The sequence below is a fragment of the Mycteria americana genome, chromosome 4 (assembly GCF_035582795.1).
Source record: "Mycteria americana isolate JAX WOST 10 ecotype Jacksonville Zoo and Gardens chromosome 4, USCA_MyAme_1.0, whole genome shotgun sequence".
NCBI classification, from domain to species: domain Eukaryota; kingdom Metazoa; phylum Chordata; class Aves; order Ciconiiformes; family Ciconiidae; genus Mycteria; species Mycteria americana.
In genome coordinates this window covers 56,223,807-56,243,059 of record NC_134368.1, presented here as the reverse complement: position 1 = coordinate 56,243,059, position 19,253 = coordinate 56,223,807, and the positions used below count along the sequence as shown (strand labels likewise).

Below are 19,253 nucleotides of genomic sequence, written 5' to 3'. Positions count from 1 at the left end.
TTTAAAAAAAATTTAAAAAGGAATTAAAGCTAAGTAACAGGCTCTTTATTTGGAAGGCAAGGAAAGAAAAGAAAGAAAGAATGAGAAATACAAGAGAGATTATGTGAGCCCAAAGGCCTGTACCTTTCCACAGTCTAACTGATTCCCACCACAGGAGGAAAGCTAGAGGACCCAGCCACTGGGAAGCTCTCTGCCTTTCTGTCTTTCCTTCCTGCTATGTCCCCCAGTTACAGAGAACCAAAATATTAGTTCACATCCATGCAAGTCATAGGTAGAGAATTATCCTGGTGTCAGAGACATAAAGGACAGGTCTCCAGAAGGAGCCATAGTTAGACAGGCACTGTGCTGCACATTTTACAAGGGAAGTTTACAGAAGCAACCACCTGATTCACCAATGGTGTTACTTAATAGTTTACTACAGAGCACCCTTCAGAGATGTGGCATTGTAACAGGCAAAAGGTCAATACATTTTTGATTTGTTGTGATTGCAAATTATGCCTCTTCCTGATCCTAGACTATGTTGGATCTTCCAAAACCAGCTTACCTTTGTGTTACTTAGTCATTTATGAGACAGAATGAACCAAGGTGTACAATCCCCATAGAAAGAGATGAGAAAGTTTTCTGATTCTGGATCAACTCAATGCCAATGACTCATGCCAATAATTCAAAGATTTCATACAATGCTTGAAGGACAAATACATCTTCTTAAATACTCCCTTTGTTGCACATATTACAATGTTCTTGATGTTTCTGTAGCTACGAAATCTTGTATCTTTTGTAGTTAATCTTGAGTATTGTTTTAGCTAAAGAAATAATTGTCATAGAGGTAAGCAATCCTCATGTGATGATAAACTTTGATATATCAACAAATAGATGAAGTAGAATCAGCAATATCGATACACTTGCACAGGTTCAACAGAAGATAGTAGTCAGCACAATTGACCCACCTTCCTAAGATACTGTAACGTTTTAAGACTGTAGACTGATGCTATACTGTGATAAACAGTGATGGATACCATCACAATGAACAGAGCAAATATCAGATACATCTGTTCTTTAAAATTGGTCTTGCCGTGTCCTTGTAACTTTTTATCTTTTTCTTTATCACCCACTTCCATCTTCATCTCAACATTTATTTACTAAATGTATTATGTTCCTCCCTCTTTCTTTTCTGTCCCCTCAGCCTCTTCCTCTCTTAATTGCCTATAAAACCTCTTCTCTGTTCCTCAGCTTCTCCCTGCATCACGTTCTTTTACACTCACTCATTTACCAAAGTCAGATTTTTTTTTCTCCTATTCTGTGACAGGAAATGGAACTTGTTCTCTTTTAGAAGACTGAGAGGTCTCAGTCTGTTCTGTTGTATGTTTAGGTTCTTGCTCATGTGGTGAAAAGGAGTAAGAAACATTTCCTCTACCCCACCTCCATTTGGAGTGAACAGAAGCTTTTGGTCTCCCATTCAGCAACACAATAATTAGGCAATATGCTGAGCAAACTTGTACTTATCAAGGTCATGTAAGGGCAAGAAGTAAAAGAAATGGTGCCACATATAGCAAAATAGATCTGTGAGACAGCAACAAAAATGTGGTAACTGCAACTACATTTGCAGATGATACTATATAGAAGTAACAGAAGAAAGAGAAGGTAATCAAGAACAGAATCATTTAGAAGGTTTCCACTAACCTGGTGGGGAAATGAAGCAGATCCTTTGAAGGAAACAGTGAAGAATCGCTTAAGAAGTTAAGAGGAGAACGACTGAGGACAGAGTAACATAAACCAAAAGAGGACAAGACTTCAAAAGAAAAATGTAATTGTGTTGTAGTATTACAGATTGTGAAGACGATGTTCTCATTCCTACACCTGGCACAGAGGAGACTAAAGACTTCAGAAGAGGGTTTAAGAGGTCCACAGTGGGGAAAGAAACTCAACGTAGCAAGTGCATCTGAGCCTTCAGTACGCTCACAGTTGAAAGGGAAATGGCTGTAGCTGGAGAGACAAGAGTGACTAAAGAGAGTTTTGTGTGTTTGGATATTTAAAATGGGAAAGAATAACATGAGCTTATGTTGGGAGGAGAAAGATTCATGTGAGCTGGAGAGGTGAAACAGAGCAAGAGCACAAAGAGGTGAAAAGGAGTTCAAACACGACAAAACCACTAAGGCAAGTAGAGGGATTTGATGTGATCAGATGTGTGTGTGGAGGACCAGATGAGGGGAATGAGAAAGGAAAACAAGAAGTGGGGAAGAAAAAGATGCTCTTTTATCAGTAAAGCCCAGATTCAGTCAGAGGCACTACTCTCAGCTCTGCCAGTGCTGCATGGCATGACCATAGGGAAATCAGTTCAATTGCCTGGCTTTAATGCTTACTATCTGTAGGATGTTGATAACACAAATTTCTCAAAGTGTGCTGAAGCTTGTTGAAAAAAGGTGCAGTATAAGCGTGAAACACTTGTATTCTTATGTAAGAGGACAAAGAAAACAGAATTCAAATGAGGTGTTCCCTGCTATCCTGCTTAAACAACTATTTCAATAGTTAGCATCCAAAGAGAAACACCCAGCTCATCTCAGTCTTGAAAGCACTGAGCACCTAAATAATTTCTGAATACCTTCACTTTAACCTTGGCTGCCAGAGGTCCCATTTACACCTGCTAATAACCCTAAGAAAAAGACAAAAGCTATTTTGTATGATGAACTAGGTAAAATGCCAGTTCTTCTGAAAAGTGTACTCATAACAGCAATTTAAAAGCTGGCAGGGAAAAGGATATATTAGAAACTATTCAGAGATTTCAAGTATTAATTCAGATTTGAAAGATACTGGCTAAAATGCTCTGTAAGAGAATCTTGCAGGAAACAATGCATAGTAATCAGGTAAGCTACTGTAAACATTGTTTTTATTCTTAGCTTTCCCCCTTCTGAGATAGGAGCTTAAAGGACTAACTGTGAGGATACACAGTTGACTGAAATATTCTAAACATACTTATGAATTTATTAAGTACAGAAAAAGCATGTTGCATGAATCTCTATCATTCTGAAACATTTCTAAGTTTAAATTTCTATGTTTACATTTTTTACTGGCTATTTATCTAAATAATTTTAAAACTTAAAAACTAACAAAGTATATCGTCTTTTCTTGTTAATGTTGTTTCTGAATATCCTTATATAGCATTGTCTCAAAATCAGTGAATTGGGTGGAGGAGGTCACACAAGGGCTATCAGTAAGAAGCTGTAGTATTGTGATTACAAAGAAAAGGTGGAAGGGGAATGTGGAAATAGTCAGCAATAATGTAGCCCCTTCTCTCAACAGGCATCAGCATGAGAGTTTACAGAGGGAGGAAAATACGGCTGCCAGGCCCGCATGCGGACAGCAGTTAAGAGGCATCCTACTTTTCTCTGCCTGGCCTCTGGGGAAGGAAAGTGCAAAATGCAATCTGTGCCTCTTTGGCTGGGACAGCAGTAAGTGGAGGAGTGAGAAAAGTCAGCCACAAACCTCCTCTACCCTCGTCACAAGGTCTGCCAGTAGCACCTGCCTGCAGATATGAGGCCATTTTTTGAGCTCAAAGGTATGCAGGGTATTGGGTGAGCTTTAAGATAATTCTTTCTAAAGAAAAAAATTTAAATAGTTTTAGATTAACTCCTACATTATATGACTGTATGTATATGATACATACCAAAATGGACCCCTGATTCTCATTTGGGATCTTGGGCTCTTACTCTAATACATATAATGTTCTTTAGGTAGGAGTAACTGGTTTTGGTGTGGTATCAGAGGCCTCATAATGGTAATAATGTTATCACAAACCTCAGACCAAAGAAACAATCTACTATCCCTTAACCACCTGTATACATACTACTGTTGTAATTACATGCACTACGTGTAACTGGATGCACAAATGATGCACATCTTTTTTTTCTATATCCGTTTCATAAAGCCAGTGCTGTGCTACTTCTGCCCAATAAATTATAGTACTTATCGTCTTAAAAACTAAATAGCATGAAAGTAAGGACTAAAAAAATTCCAGCAGCCAAATGCTGTTTTGATTGTATTAAAAAGTAGAGAAACAAAATTTGACAAAACCAAAAGAGTGAAAGGGAGGTATATGAAAGGTGCCTAATCTACAAAATGAAAACATAAATGAAGTAAAACATACTGACAAGTGAGGTGAAAAACTGAAGATGTTCCAGCAGAAAAGTTCTTGTAGAAAACCTCACCATTTCTGGCTACTTCTGCTATGATGTTAGCTACTTTTGCTGTGCAGGAAGATTGTGGCGTCAACAGACTCGCAAACACCTGAAGAACTCCACTTTTCTGGATTTTTTCACTTGTCTCCGTATCTGAAAAACATATCACACAAAAATGACTTGTGCATCAGCTTCCTTTGGGGAAGAAAAGAAAGAAAAGCAGAAGTTAAGTCTTCTCAAAGGTAATTATTAAAGTACTTATTTTCCCATATAAGAAGCCAACTGCTATTTCAGTGATCATATTTATTTTATATGATGTGCTCATAGAACTTAATACTTTGCCATTCCTAATCAATCGACCTTTATAAGGTGACTCTGTGTTATATAAGTAAATACAGATACATACTCATGCATACATAGGGAAACTACTGGAGAGACTGGTAGAAAGACTAAAGATCATGGAGTGATATGCAGCATCCTAAAATACTATGTAAAAATCAAGGAACAGTACTCTGAAGTGATGAATTATTGGCAACGTTCAAGGACTGATGGGGGGAAGTCCTTACAGCTGAGGGCACAGGTTAATGCAGTGTAGGAGTCAGAAACTGGAGAAGAGGGAGAGCTAAGCAGATCCTGGTCTAGACTCCTCTTAACGCTCAGCTTGAATATCTTCTATGTTATTCTGCTAAGCTATAGTAGCTCCAGTATAGTCTCAGTAGAAGGGAAAGGGAAAAATAACACTGAGTTTCTTGTAGTAGAGATCAAAGATTCAGGATAAAACTTTTCCTCTTTCTGCCTGCAGTAGAGAGGAATTGTGCAGCTGCTCCACAACAGGGCCCCACCTAGCATTGCTGGCCAACAGCTGTGTCACAAACTGAAAATTAACAGTGATTCAACCGCTATTAAAGATAAGGTACTAGATGCTAAAACATATTTTGCTAATGCTTTCAAAGACAGCTTATTTGAAACTAATATTAATGTGACATACAATATGATTAGATGGCAGCTATCACTTCAGAAAGCAGCGTGACTCTTTAAGCCATTCATAATGGAAGTTACTTGCATTCTCCAAAGATGGCTGGGAGATGCTCTAATAGATGACTTTTGCAAAGCAAACCAAATCCAACTAAATGCAAGTCTGTTGTTTGACAACCCTGTCTCACAGGGGCATTTTTAAGCACTACAACGTGCACAAACCTCCTCACATAACTTAAAATAAAAGCTTTACAGTAAGTGCAAGTTAAAATTTAAAAAAAATAGCTAAAGCTTGCCAGTAATGGTGAGAAACAGATGTAGACATTTCAGAGTTGAGAAGACAGGCCTCTGAGCACCACTTGCTGCAGTTTCTTAGAAGCACCCTTACTCTGGTGTAAGAGCTATCAAGACAGTCAGGCTGGGCAGCAACAGTAATAATAAATGGATTTTGGTTTTATATAGTATCTTTCAAATCTGGGAGAAAAGGGAGGGATATTATATACTCTTGAACAGCAAAAGAGGAGCCTTAAACTAATAGAATAGTTTTTTCAAGACAACTTTCTCTGTTTTCCTGTTTACTAAACAAGTAAATGCATATTTTGTGCACCACAACTAGCTAGTCTTCTAGAGCAGCAGTTTGCAACCACTCTTTAGCTGTGCTTCACCTGTGAATTGGTAATGGCATGTCACTGGGCTCACCACTTGCTCCCTCCTCCTCCACCTCCTCCACCCCCTCTTCCCCATTCTCAGGGCTGCAATTGATTTTTGACTTGTGGCAGCTCCAGGACAACCCCTGCTGCCTCCAAGCATGGGAGAGATCCACGTGAGCTGACCCTGAACAGAAGCCAGCGCAAGCGTTGCAGAGGTGACTTACATGGGTTTTGTGGCTCACATACAGTATGTACATGCTTCAGTGGCTGGGAGCCAGGTGACAGAAAGTGGACTAAAAGGAGAGAACTTCAAGTCTGGATTGGAGTTATGCCTCTCTATTTCTGTATTTAATTCCATCTTGGGATGTTGGCCTTTGGCTAGGACTACTTACCTACAACATGTCAGTGATGACATCCGATTACAAACAGGTTAGGTATAAAATGAAGATTGACTAATTTCAACATATCATGCATAATATAAGGGCTAATTATTATTAACCTGTTTGCAATCTAGTTAACTGCAATTTTTGAAATGCACTGAGAAACCCTCTCAGAAGATATAATGTAAAGGAGCTTATGGCTTATTTGGAAGCTTTTGTAAATTCTGACATATAGCATATACTTAGTAGATACATTCTCCCATGGATATATACAGATGAAAGAAGAGTTTGAATTCAGAGAAAACCATGTCGGGACTAAAGACTAGTCCAGACATCTTAGCTGTCTATTAAAGAAGAGATCCTCCTTCTCCCTTAAGTTCAAAACTTGAAAGTACAGAATTCAAAATTGAAAATGTAGATATCTGTGAACCTGTATTAGTAGGCAGGAGACACTAATGCATTTTCTCCTGCCATGCTGCTGAGATATACAGTATCCAGTCTTATTTTTATGATTTGTAGTTTGCTGGACTCATTACTGTGCAAAGCATAAATTATATAAATAGAACAAAATATATCCTGCAGGAAGTGGGAAAATAAAATTAAATGCTTCTCCAGGCCAGTTGTGTGTAGCAGTTATGCACTGATGTATTTTATTAAGATAAGCAAGTGAGCACCAATAAAAGCACAGGGCTTAACAGACCTGTTGGAAATTGGGAAATCAGCTAGCTGGGATCACATAGATGAAAACAGACCACTGACTTTTTTTCTAACTCTTAAGCAGTACAGGAGGCACACCTGCATATACTCTCCCCTTCAAACCAGCATCCCACTGGTTTTTGTTACCCAGGCTGAGTACCAGTGTCAAACTTTTGCTAGTCACAAAAGAGGGAAGACTGATTAATTTGACCAGCAGCGAGTGTAGCTCTCCTGTCACTGGGCAGGGACACCCCTACCTCCCCCCTACACTGACTGAGTGCTCAAGCATAGTTGTTTGTGGGGAAAAGCACATTACTCTGTCATCAGGCAGAAGAACAGCTAACTATGCAGCTCACAGTGCTCTCTGAGGCATTTTTGCCAGTAATTGCCTTGGGTGTAAAAAATGCCATGGGATGCTTCAGCTTGTCTGCTCCAAGTCTACTTAAGCCCTGCTCTTCCTCTGCAGAACATTTACAATTTACACTTGGTGTAATATATAAATTAATCCAGTGTCAAAATAGAGATATGACAGTATGACATTAAATCTTTGCAGGTAGTTTATAGTACATCCTCCATATAAGGCATCCTAAGGGAATGTGCAAATAAAATTACTGTTACATCCTCATGCGGCATTACTCTAAATTGTCCTGGTTTGTATCTGCAGAATAAATCCTTTTTTTTTTCAGGGATTCTATGTTCAGCACATTAAAGTCCTAATAAAGAAGGTGGGCAAAAAAAGAAAGTGCTGAAATATACAAATTAATCTCTTAAACCATATGTAATTGGCAGACATTTTAAGTTATAGAAAATCAGTCTTTTTGGCGGGCTTTTGAAATGCTTACACAAGGAAGGGTATTTTAATTGGTACAAGATGTCTTTATATATAAACCTAAAATTGCCTTGTTAAATCTAGCATTTTTGCTCAGTATTTTTTATATTCTTTTATAGGAGGAGGGCTTAACAGGCAAATGATGCACAGGGCTACCCTGTAGAAATTGGGAAGTCCAAACGAAGATCTTCAGCCACCCTTCACTTGTCTGAGGAGTCAACTGTACGCTCAGTTCAGGCAGTAAGTGTTGAAATACATGGCTGTAGAAGAAAATACCAAGTTGGAGGGTTTGAAGATGATTTCAGCACAGCTGTAGGTATATAAGCAGTTTGGCTGTTTCTTAGAAGTGCCCAAATGGGACAATTACTTCATGGCTATTTGCAAAACATGAGTGAGCTAAGGGTCTTGTGTGTGACTCTGTGCACATGTATGTGTGCAGTTCTAGACCCTGTTCTGCAGGATGCACTGAAGGTATAACTGTGGCAGGTGGGGACTGCAGCTGCAGACAGCACTGAAAAGCAAATAACTGCCCTAAATCAAGCCAAGATTTTCTGGCTTGATTTGTTTTTTCCTCTTGCAACTAGAGAGTGGCATGGTTGTTAGGGCAGGGGCTTTAGGAAGCATGGATTTAGAGTGCCCACCCATTAAGGCCCATGCACCTCTGTCTCTTTTTTGCTCAGCTTCATATAACACGAGTCTTGTATAAATGCATAAAAGGCAAAGGGACATAGATGGGGCAGAAATGAAGGAAAGTGTGTGTGGCATTATTCTTTCGGAGAGGACAATGAAGGGTCATGTTTATGTAGCAGTATTTTTGCTGTGATTGCAAAAACCATGATTTGGTTTTCCTTCTGCAGAACCTAAGACTGGAAGATCACACACCAATGTTGCCAAAGGGCTGGTGCCCATACCACTGCCTGGGCCTAGGAGTAACAGTTTGGGGTTTGCTGAGAATTAGAAATTGCTAATGGCTTTAGCATAGGTAACCCTCAATTCTTGCCTTTATTTGTTCTCTTCAGAGGGTGGAGAAGGCCTGCCTGGCTTCCTGTCTGCGTGTGTATGCACGAAAAGAGGTATTATTTGTTAAGGATATGAATCTGCTTCATGCTAGTTTCATTCTGGGCTTCCTAGTAAATCATTAGAGGCTAAATTATTTTGAAAACTTATTTCAGTTGTTGTCTTTTGAATTGCTATTTCAATGTATTGTCAATTGTAGTTGGAGCAAGTAAAACCAAAAGTTTCTCTAGGAAAGAAAGATCTAGGCAAAATCTCCTCCACATAATCTCCTTCCATGCTTTCTATGATGGAGAAAAAGGAGATTATAGCCAACATTAATCACATGCTAAAAAGTTGGCTTATGCTTATCATTTTAACTACTTTAGCAGAATTGCATCCCCTTTCAAATCTATTCAATTTGTCTCTTAAGGAAACCTAATAATCTAGGTAGCCTGATGTTAGGGTGCCACACCTCAAAATCCTTTTGCTATATGTGATGTCCAGATTTCAAATGCTTTATTTTAAAGCCTGATTTTCAGTCTGCATGCACTAACCCACCTGTAGAGCACCCGCTGCCCCCTATCTTAAAGCAAAGAAACTGTAGGACTGTAATAATGCTGCTTTAGAAACAGCCCTTTTGCACACAGTATAATACAGTGATGTGCCATGGCAGCATAATTGGGGGAAAAAACCTCTAAGGTTAAACCTGCAGCTTTAGATGTCTCTTTATATCACTAGATATCAAGGCAAAGGGCATGTTAGACCACACAGTGCCAAAATCTTATTAATGTCATAGCTGGGTGATTAAAATGTCAATATCCTTGCTTTTCATGATTTTTGCAGTGCCTGAAGTCAGAATAATAAAGGGTGTGGGCAGCAAGTTCTTTACTGCCATAGATCAGAGCTGGAGAGCTGAGCACTGTGGCTATCAGAGTGCTTAATTAAGTAGCAGAAATCACTGTAGGAAAAAAATCCAATGAGTGTCTCAAAATTCTACACTCTCTCTCCTCTCAGCTCTATTTCCTGTAAAATTTCACTCCTCTCTAGTCACTCTTTTCTCCTCTCTGCATCATTTTGAGGGAAGGGAAGGGAAGGGAAGGGAAGGGAAGGGAAGGGAAGGGAAGGGAAGGGAAGGGAAGGGAAGGGAAGGGAAGGGAAGGGAAGGGAAGGGAAGGGAAGGGAAGGGAAGGGAAGGGAAGGGAAGGGAAGGGAAGGGAAGGGAAGGGAAGGGAAGGGAAGGGAAGGGAAGGGAAGGGAAGGGAAGGGAAGGGAAGGGAAGGGAAGGGAAGGGAAGGGAAGGGAAGGGAAGGGAAGGGAAGGTCAAGGCATATCTGTCAGAAGTGCTACTACTTTGCCCTTGCTAGCAGAAAGAAAACTACAGGTTCACCGTTCCCATTCTCTACAAACAATGAGTTTAAGCTACACTATTAGATGTAACCCAACAGTAGTGAAGGCTAGCACTGCAATAATTCCCATGTTGTGGAGCTTTACATGAGAAATGAGGCACACCACAGAACTGTAAATGAGCAGCTTTGTGAATGTCCTCCTTATTAAGCCAACTGTGCTTGCAATGTACTCTTGAAAAACGTATTTCTAGCTGCAAAGATGTTTTATAAACCTCCTGAAACTACTGCAGAAAATTACCTTGGCTTTATAATGTTCCTCCTACATGTACTCTCATCAGAAAGAGAAAGATGAACACATGAATAAATAATGATGAGCCACATATATCATGAAAGGAACCTTCCATCTGGTCTTTCAGAAGGCAGATGGGAGGAGAATGAAGGGAGCAAGTGATATCTTTCTAACTGGCACATCCTCCTAACCACCACAGTAAAAAAGGTTCACGTGACCAAGAGCAAGTATTGATGCTCTCTCCATATACGGCCTCCCTCAAGAAGCATTGTCTCTCTCTCCATAGCCTCCTACTGTATTTTCCAAACCACAAAATGGAGATTTTAGTCTGACTACAAGAGCACAAAAAGTGGGTTGTAAAGAACCTCAGTGAACAAATGATGTGCTCTCATGCAACAAAGAATGCACCACTGATAAGGAGGCTTTTGCTTAACATACCTTAGCCAAAAAGACTGTTCCAATTATCAAGAGTTGTTTTTACAGAAAAAAAAAAAATCTAATAATATTTTATATATAGAAATAAATGTATAAATATAACTTCCTTTTGGCATGCTCCTCCTCACATGGGGAAATCCCCACAAATACAATCTGCTTTCTCAACCTATCCTTCAAACTAGACCCCTACGAGGCAGGGAGGGAGGATTCTCCCTTAGCTATGTGAATGTTTCCGATGTGGTGTTTGCTCTGTTCTGTCTCTGCCAGCAGCAACAGGGCAACTTCAATTCCTATTTTTAATGAAGAAACAGAGATAGTGCACAGATGTTTGTAATTAAAATCTCAGCTCTAACAAGGAAGGAAGGACAGATGGAGAGACAGTTTCATCAACCAACTAGCTGCAAGATTCCCACTGATTAAATTCTCCAAAAGCTATATCCAAAGAACAGAAGTGAATTTCAGGATGAGACCCACCCCTTGAATAGCCTGTTGCAGGTACCAGTGAAGTAATTTAATAAAAATACATGCCAGCTTTCCCTTCAATGAAGAAATATGCACATCAATACTTCCACAGATATGTCACAGCACAAGGCAGAATATTCAAGTTAGGCAGCTCGGAACCCCTGAGTTCCTGAACTGGATCTAGTTTAGAGCCCTGACGCATAGTTTGGTGAATTTATCTGAGCCATTAGTTCCCCTCCTCCCCCTTTCTGACTCACCCCCTGCAGGAGGTAACCACTTTGGTAGCATAGTTGCTGAGTTTGATATTAGTGCCTGTCCTGGTTTCAGTTGAGATAGAGTTAATTTTCTTCGTAGTGGCTGGTATGGGGCTATGTTTTGGATTTGTGCTGAAGACAGTGTTGATAATACAGAGATGTTTTAGTTGCTGCTGTACTAGTCAAGGACTTTTCAGCTTCCCGTGCTCTGCCAGGTGCAGAAGAAGCTGGGAGGGGACACAGCCAGGATTGTTGATCCAAACTGACCAAAGGGCTATTCCATACCATATGACGTCATGCTCAGTATATAAAGCTGGGGAAGAAGAAGGAAGGGGGGACATTTGGAGTGATGGCGTTTGTCTTCCCAAGTAACCGTTACGCGTGATGGAGCCCTGCTTTCCTGGAGATGGCTGAACACCTGCCTGACCATGGGAAGTAGTGAATGAATTCCTTGTTTTGCTTTGCTTGTGCGCGCGGCTTTTGCTTTCCCTATTAAACTGTTTTTATCTCAACCCTCAAGTTTTCTTACTTTTGCTCTTCCGATTCTCTCCCCCATCCCACCGAGGGGGAGTGAGCGAGCGGCTGCGTGGTGCTTAGTTGCCGGCTGGGGCTAAACCACGACAGTCCTTTTTGGCGCCCAACGTGGGGCTCGAGGGTTTGAGATAATGACAGATTTGATTGGAATGTGCCAGATAGAATTTATAGCTGTTATTGCTGTTTAGCTATTAATCAGCAGGCTTCTGTGCTTGCCATAGGCTTGCTTGCCTTACTGTATGTTAGAGCCTAGGGCTCGTTAGTGGCTGTTTTTTGCTTTCACTGCTTGCCGTGCTGCTGTACTGCTGATCACCTTACTCTGCTGTGCCTGGGAACACTTTGATAACAGCAATGGCCTTGCGCCTGGGCTGGCAGATGGCCAGGGCATCGCTGCTGTTTCTGTGCTGCTGTACTGGACAGGCTGGAACTCCGCTGTGAACTCGAGTCGAAGGGACTGTGACCTGTGGATGAATCCACGTGGGAGCGGGACACCCTGAGCCACCCCGAAGCGTCTGTGCCCATGGATTAGCCCATGCCAGAGCAGGTATATCTTGAAACGTCTGTGGCCATGGTTATGTCTGTGCCACAGCAGGTATAGCTCTGAAGGGATTGTGGTCCAAGGATAAGTCCACGCTGGATAAGGTGCACCTCGAAGCATCTGTGGCTGTGAATGAAGTCCATGCTGCAGCAGGTACACCTCGAAGCATCTGTGGCTGTGGATAAAGTCCATGCTGCAGTAGGTATACCTCGAAGCATCTGTGGCTGTGGACGAAGTCTATGCTGCAGCAGGTACACCTTGAAGCATCAGTGGCTGTGCATGAGGCCATGTTGGAGCAAGTTTACTTCTGAAGGTACTGCATTCTGTGGATAAGTCCAAGCTGGAGCAGGGGCAAGGGGAGGGCTTCATTGCAATGTTAAACCTGATGATCTGTCTAAAGGGACCAGGGGTGGAGATTGTAATGGAAATACCTTTAAATTGTTGTATCCCGGGATTTGAGTTGCGTGTTGTGGGAATTACTATAGCAGGAACCCCTTGTTGCTAGCCAGGCTAGGAGCAAGGGGAGGAGTTCATTGCAATGTTAAACCCTGTAACCTGGCCCAAAAGGACCAGGGGTGGACATTGTAATAGATATACCTTTAAATTGTTGTAACCCATGATTTGAGTTGCATGTTATAGGAATTACTACAGCTGGAACCACCTGAACAAATGGAGGAGAAGTCTTACAAGAAGCAGTGCAAGTGCAGCAGTGACCTGACCTGAGCTGGCTTTGGTGCCCAATAACTCCAAGAAACACACCACCTCTCCTGTCCTGAGTAACAACCATAAGAGATGGAGCCCAAAGTCATGGACTAAATGAACTCAGTGGACATTTTGTAGACATTTATGGACATTTTACAGAGATTTTACAGGGGTGGTCCATAGACTAAGGGAATGATATGTGTGTATTATATCAAAGGATGGGAAGGGTGATGGTGGGTAATGAGAATGTATTGAATAGTGTGAGACCTGGGCATGACGTAAATGGTATGGAATAAGGGGTGGATACTGTCCTGGTTTCAGTTGAGATAGAGTTAATTTTCTTCGTAGTGGCTGGTATGGGGCTATGTTTTGGATTTGTGCTGAAGACAGTGTTGATAATACAGAGATGTTTTAGTTGCTGCTGTACTAGTCAAGGACTTTTCAGCTTCCCGTGCTCTGCCAGGTGCAGAAGAAGCTGGGAGGGGACACAGCCAGGATTGTTGATCCAAACTGACCAAAGGGCTATTCCATACCATATGACGTCATGCTCAGTATATAAAGCTGGGGAAGAAGAAGGAAGGGGGGACATTTGGAGTGATGGCGTTTGTCTTCCCAAGTAACCGTTACGCGTGATGGAGCCCTGCTTTCCTGGAGATGGCTGAACACCTGCCTGACCATGGGAAGTAGTGAATGAATTCCTTGTTTTGCTTTGCTTGTGCGCGCGGCTTTTGCTTTCCCTATTAAACTGTTTTTATCTCAACCCTCAAGTTTTCTTACTTTTGCTCTTCCGATTCTCTCCCCCATCCCACCGAGGGGGAGTGAGCGAGCGGCTGCGTGGTGCTTAGTTGCCGGCTGGGGCTAAACCACGACAGTGCCTCAGCTGCCGAGTTCGTTGTCTGGCATCTTAGTTCAAATGTCATCCACTAGCATCTTCACATTTATACTCAGCCTGTGTGGACATTTTAATCTGCCTCCTCTGTTACTTGTACTAACTAGACTTATTACAGGACTGTGGGTAAAGCCTTAAGTGTCCTCATGCTTTAGTTTTTCAATCTGTATAACAGAAATACTAGGCCCATAGTGTAAAATCCTTTTTCCAAATTCAATTTAGTTTAAAAATCAAATCAGATTTGAAAGCTGCACATTATATATGTGGGAAATGTTTCCTGTTCCTTTTAAGCAATCTCTTAAGAGTGCTCTCAAGCAAGCTCAAATGCCTGCTGTAAAATTCTGCCCAGTGCTTATTGGAAGGGTATGTCTACATACAAAGGCATTTTTTAGCTACTGATGTTTTTAAAAAGTTTTGCTGCCAAAGTAGCTTAAGGAAAAGCTAATCTGTAAGTCATAAGGGACTGGGACAAAACTAAGAATGACATTTCAGACCTGAATTTATGAATTACATGATCTCTAAATACAATTTTTTGTAAAAAACAGGCCTTTTCCTTTGCTTCTGTATTGCATTTCAAAAATGCGATCTAAAAAGAAATTTTTCAATTCTATTATCTGGAACTGCTATTCACTGATGCCTTCTGAGAAGAAAAAAGATATAATATTTAATCTTTATTTGGCACATTGTATATTCAATGAATAGCACTTGAAATTTAACACTTGGATAAACATCATTTAACTATCTGGCACTAACTAAATACATCACTATTAAGAGGAATTTATGTAAAATATAATCTCACTAAGCATCAGTGATTACCATTCAGTATCATTAGGGTATGCCAGTTTACTGGGAGACAGTCCAATAAAAAGCAGACACCTTGATTTAGTATGTTCCAATTAAATAGGTATACTGTAATAATATATTAGATATAGCACTTATGATGAAACACTTCTGGATTTTGTGTATACAGTGCCATGAAAAGGCAACAGCTTCATGAGCTAAGATGCAACAAACATCCTTCTTCAGCAAAAAGAAGGAACACTTTATAACACAGTATTTGAGCCAAAACTCCCTCTTACAAAATATCCATCAGGATCCCCAACTTTCAGAAAGGCATTTGACTAGAAATCTTCTCAGGTAAACTTAATGGACTGCAATGAGCTTAATTGGCTGAGCTGGCCCAATTCAATTTGAACCTCTGGCTCTGCTACAAGAGATTGTCTGCATCAGAGGCAGACTAGAAATTCTTGCTTGTATGAGTACGCTGGTCTAAGATGCGGGACTTTGGTTTGACAGCTTCCTACCAGCACACCCTTACTGCTGATGCAGCTATACTGCCAAAAGCTACAAAAATAAGAAAAGTCTGTTTTGCTGGTAATGTTACTTTCTGAGGGATGTGGTGTAAGGTATTGTAGCAAAGGAATGTTTTAGCCAGTAGAAACTGCATCTGTACTAAGATGGTTTCCATCCTCACTAGTGAAAAGCAGGCCTAAGCCTTCCCTAGCAGCAGAATATAAAACCTTCCTCCGGGTTTTATGTACTATCTTCGTTTTCTCACCAAAACTATCTCTCTATATGAAAATGTTCCTGTCAAAGATTTTTTCCTCTGTAATCTATTATCATGATTTATGTGAGCATAAGACTTGATTTTATGCATACAAGCCAATCAAAATGATTTTTGGTCATGCAAAATATTCCCAATTATGTTAAATGTTATATTAATTTCTACTAATATAGATGTTGTAAAACATAATTCAATGGCAAAAGCTAAATGCTTAGGTCATGCTTTTTCCTTTAATTTTATAGCTTTATACTCCCCATCAAGAAAAACAGGTTTATATGGCACTCAGCAAAGACAGTATACTAAGAAATAAACTGGAAATACACCTTTGAAGGAAGAACATTTTCCTTGACACCTACTGTCATATGAGAATAAAGACTGATGGTGACCCAAAACAAAGGAATTGCTAAAAGAGGCCGTACGTATTTTGGCTCTGAACATGCAAATGCTTCGCCATGTATATAGCTTTATACATGCAAATATACCTCTTGAGCTCGGTGGGACTACCAGAACATAAGAGTCTATGTCCTTAAAGGTAAGAATATATGTAAAATGTTGGCAGAATCAGGACCTTTTTTTATATTCCTTTTACTGATTTTATTTGTGCTCTAAAAGTGTGCTGCAGTAACATACTGAGCTAAAGCAACAGAGATTCTGAGGATTCTGAGTGTAAGCAGTTGTTGTAGAAGGCAGTGGGAATTATGAAGATATGGCATCCATTGCTGCTTAGGTATCTGCATTGAGCTTGTTGTTTTCTTTCAAAAATTTTATCTTTAAATCTGTTCCTCCCTCCTCCCATTTCGCTCCTTCCTCTAAAAAAATCTTATGCACTACTTTCTTCCTTTGTTACTCATCCACTTAGCTTAATTTCTTCTTTTTTAATTTCTATTCCCTCTCCCTCCCTTGGTTTGAGTAGACGTTAAATACATTATCCCTGCACCACTGAAGTCCAAAGAAGCCGGATCAAGATTTAGCAGCTGCTAAACAGACACCAGTTCACATCTCCAATACACAAAGAAAATGAGTTGTACAAGGTACTATGGGTAGCTCAGTGCTACTCTTAATATTTTTGTAGTTTCCAAGACAAACCAGGAATAATAAAGTAGTAAAATCTTTGTCACAGGCTAAGGCCACCATCTTCTTAAAGAATACTTTAATCTCAGCAGATAACTATAGATTTCAGTAGACAATTAACAATAATACTGTTTTGGTTTTGTCTTTTTGGAGGAGGATGTTCTAGCTTTCATCTGCATATTTCCTTTTCATGGATATACACCATAAATGTCTGTGGCTTGTTTGAATGTTCAGGCAGGGACACTTACATATCAGGACTAACATGCAGGCCTGTGTCTGAGTATATATCCATGGGTGGCCTCCTCTTCCTTCTAAGATCACAGGTGGGTGACATATACTAGGGGTAACTGGAGGGCAGACCTGAGAAGGATGAAAAATCCACCTGGAAGAGAGACTGCTGCTATGAAGAAAGGGAGATGCTAAAGATCAAAGAAGATTGAGAGAGCAGGAAAATGCTATTTGTCATTGGACTTAATTCTACTAGTTATCAGTTGGTTTAATAGGCACTGATCCAATTGGTACCATTGTCTACCCACTTGCTTGTGCTATGCTACCTTGATGTGCTTGTGCACTGGCTTGTGTTGTTACAGCTTACTTGTTAGTAATGTGTATTAAATCTGTGGGGATGCTGAGTGTTCTTTTTTTTCTTTATATGAAACAACAGTAGCCAGAAGTTAATCCTGCATGTGAAGGTCAGAATAGGGCCTATAGATGGTTACTGTTTTGTTTTAAGCTATAATGCTGTACAAGCATTCAGAGTCATGAAAGCATTGTTACTTGGTCACAATCTACATGAAATGATTGTCACCTCATTTTACTCTTACACCTCATTTTACTCTTACTCTGCTCAAACAGTCTTTTCAAAACAGAGAAAGTTTAGTTTGGTGATGTTTAAGGACACGTTTGCTTGAGCAAGCTGTGAAATGTGGAGTTTTTTCTCCATGCTTCAGCAAGGGGAAGGAGTAAGCTTAAAACGTCTAGCCAGTGGGAAAAAATGAAAGTGATTTCAGGTAATGTTTATACCTTAGAAGAACTCTGCTAGGACAAAAGGTTCTACAACTTAATTTTTTCTGTTTTTGGGGTGGGAGGGTAGCACGTCTTTTACTTTCATACTAATGTGTGAGAGGATCACAGAAACAAAAGATGAAATGACTATTGCTTAATTCTGTGTGTACTAAAGAGGTACAAGATTTCACTGAAATCAGATGGCACTCTCATGTACTAAATTTAAGCAGATAGCCGCTTACCTGACTCTGCAATGAATACCTAAGAGTATGTACACCGAACTGTCAAAAATGTCCAAAAAGGAAATAGATAAAAATAGGTAAAACTCTCATTTTTTTCATAAATCAAAGGCATTAATAGCAACAATAATACATTTAAAAATTTCAGAGAAGCAGATTTTTTTTTTTAGTTGAGCCCTGAATTTAACAATTACAAAACATTATCTCTAAATTCTTCATTATTTTTCTGCCCCGATAGAGGAATTGGAAGTTCCATCTTCTATGGCCAGCAAAGATCAGAAAAAGGAACATCAAGTATAGGAAGAGTATGAATACTAACTAAATTCAACAACATATGGAAGCCACAGCTATAAAGAACAGAATAAAATGAAGAATTTCCAACTCAAATATAACCTCTCTGTTAACATATGGTTGCGAGAACTGGAAATCCACCAAAACATTAAAGACAGGAAACTAGATGCCTTTGAAAGCAAGTGCCTACAGAAGATTCAGGGCATTGGATGGAAAGTTTCATCACTGATGAAGGAATGTGAGAAATCTGCAGTCTCTGCAGAAATCCAACATTTTCTTAAGCACTCCAGATGCTAACACATCCTCCTCTGTGATGCCATCAAATGGGAACCAACATGTTTCAGAAAACCCACTGGTGACTTTCAAGAGAAAACCTGAACAGAAGCTTTAGGTAGGAGGGCTGAGCTCATGATCTCAACACCGTAAAGCTGAAACAGCAGGAAGTGATGGCAAAGGCTTGCTAGCAATTGCCCGGGAAGTTTGTAACATAATGTTATTTTCTCTGATACAACACACTGAGTATTTTCAAAACAAAACAAAACATGGCTACAGTATATAGACAAAACATGTTTTGGGGCAAAAAAAAATAGCATAAAGAAACTGCATTCATTATGGGGAGAAAAATGACATGCCAAAGAAGCCTTAGAATAATGCTGAAATTTCCAATTTCAAACATGAATTTAAAATTTTCATGTGTCATCTGATGGTTCCTTGAATTACCAGGTATCAGCATAGCTCAACAAATAGAAAACAGGGCATCTTAGCCAACCATATCTTCAAGGTAAAGTGTATTATTTTAAACCTTCTTCTTTGAACTGTAAGAGCTTTCAAAAATTTCTAAATCCCTTTCAAAATTGGGGCCCTGCCCTTTCACTTAAGCTTATCTTCATTGGTGTGATTTTGCTTAACCATTTTTACACACAAACTTGTAAACTC

The 19,253-nt window shown here is 40.0% G+C and overlaps 1 protein-coding gene across 5 annotated transcripts in view; it reads right to left on the bottom strand.

Moving 5' to 3' along the window:
- Positions 1-19,253, bottom strand: part of RAP1GDS1 (Rap1 GTPase-GDP dissociation stimulator 1) — a 106,105-nt gene that overhangs the window by 43,113 nt on the left and 43,739 nt on the right. For 4 of the 5 annotated variants that reach the window (XM_075500604.1, XM_075500607.1, XM_075500605.1 and 1 more), the window contains exon 3: positions 4,203-4,325. In XM_075500604.1, the coding sequence (XP_075356719.1) occupies positions 4,203-4,325 (123 nt within the window). Of the gene's footprint in view, positions 1-4,141; positions 4,326-19,253 lie in introns of those variants that run through there. The other variant, XM_075500609.1, reaches the window with a different exon arrangement.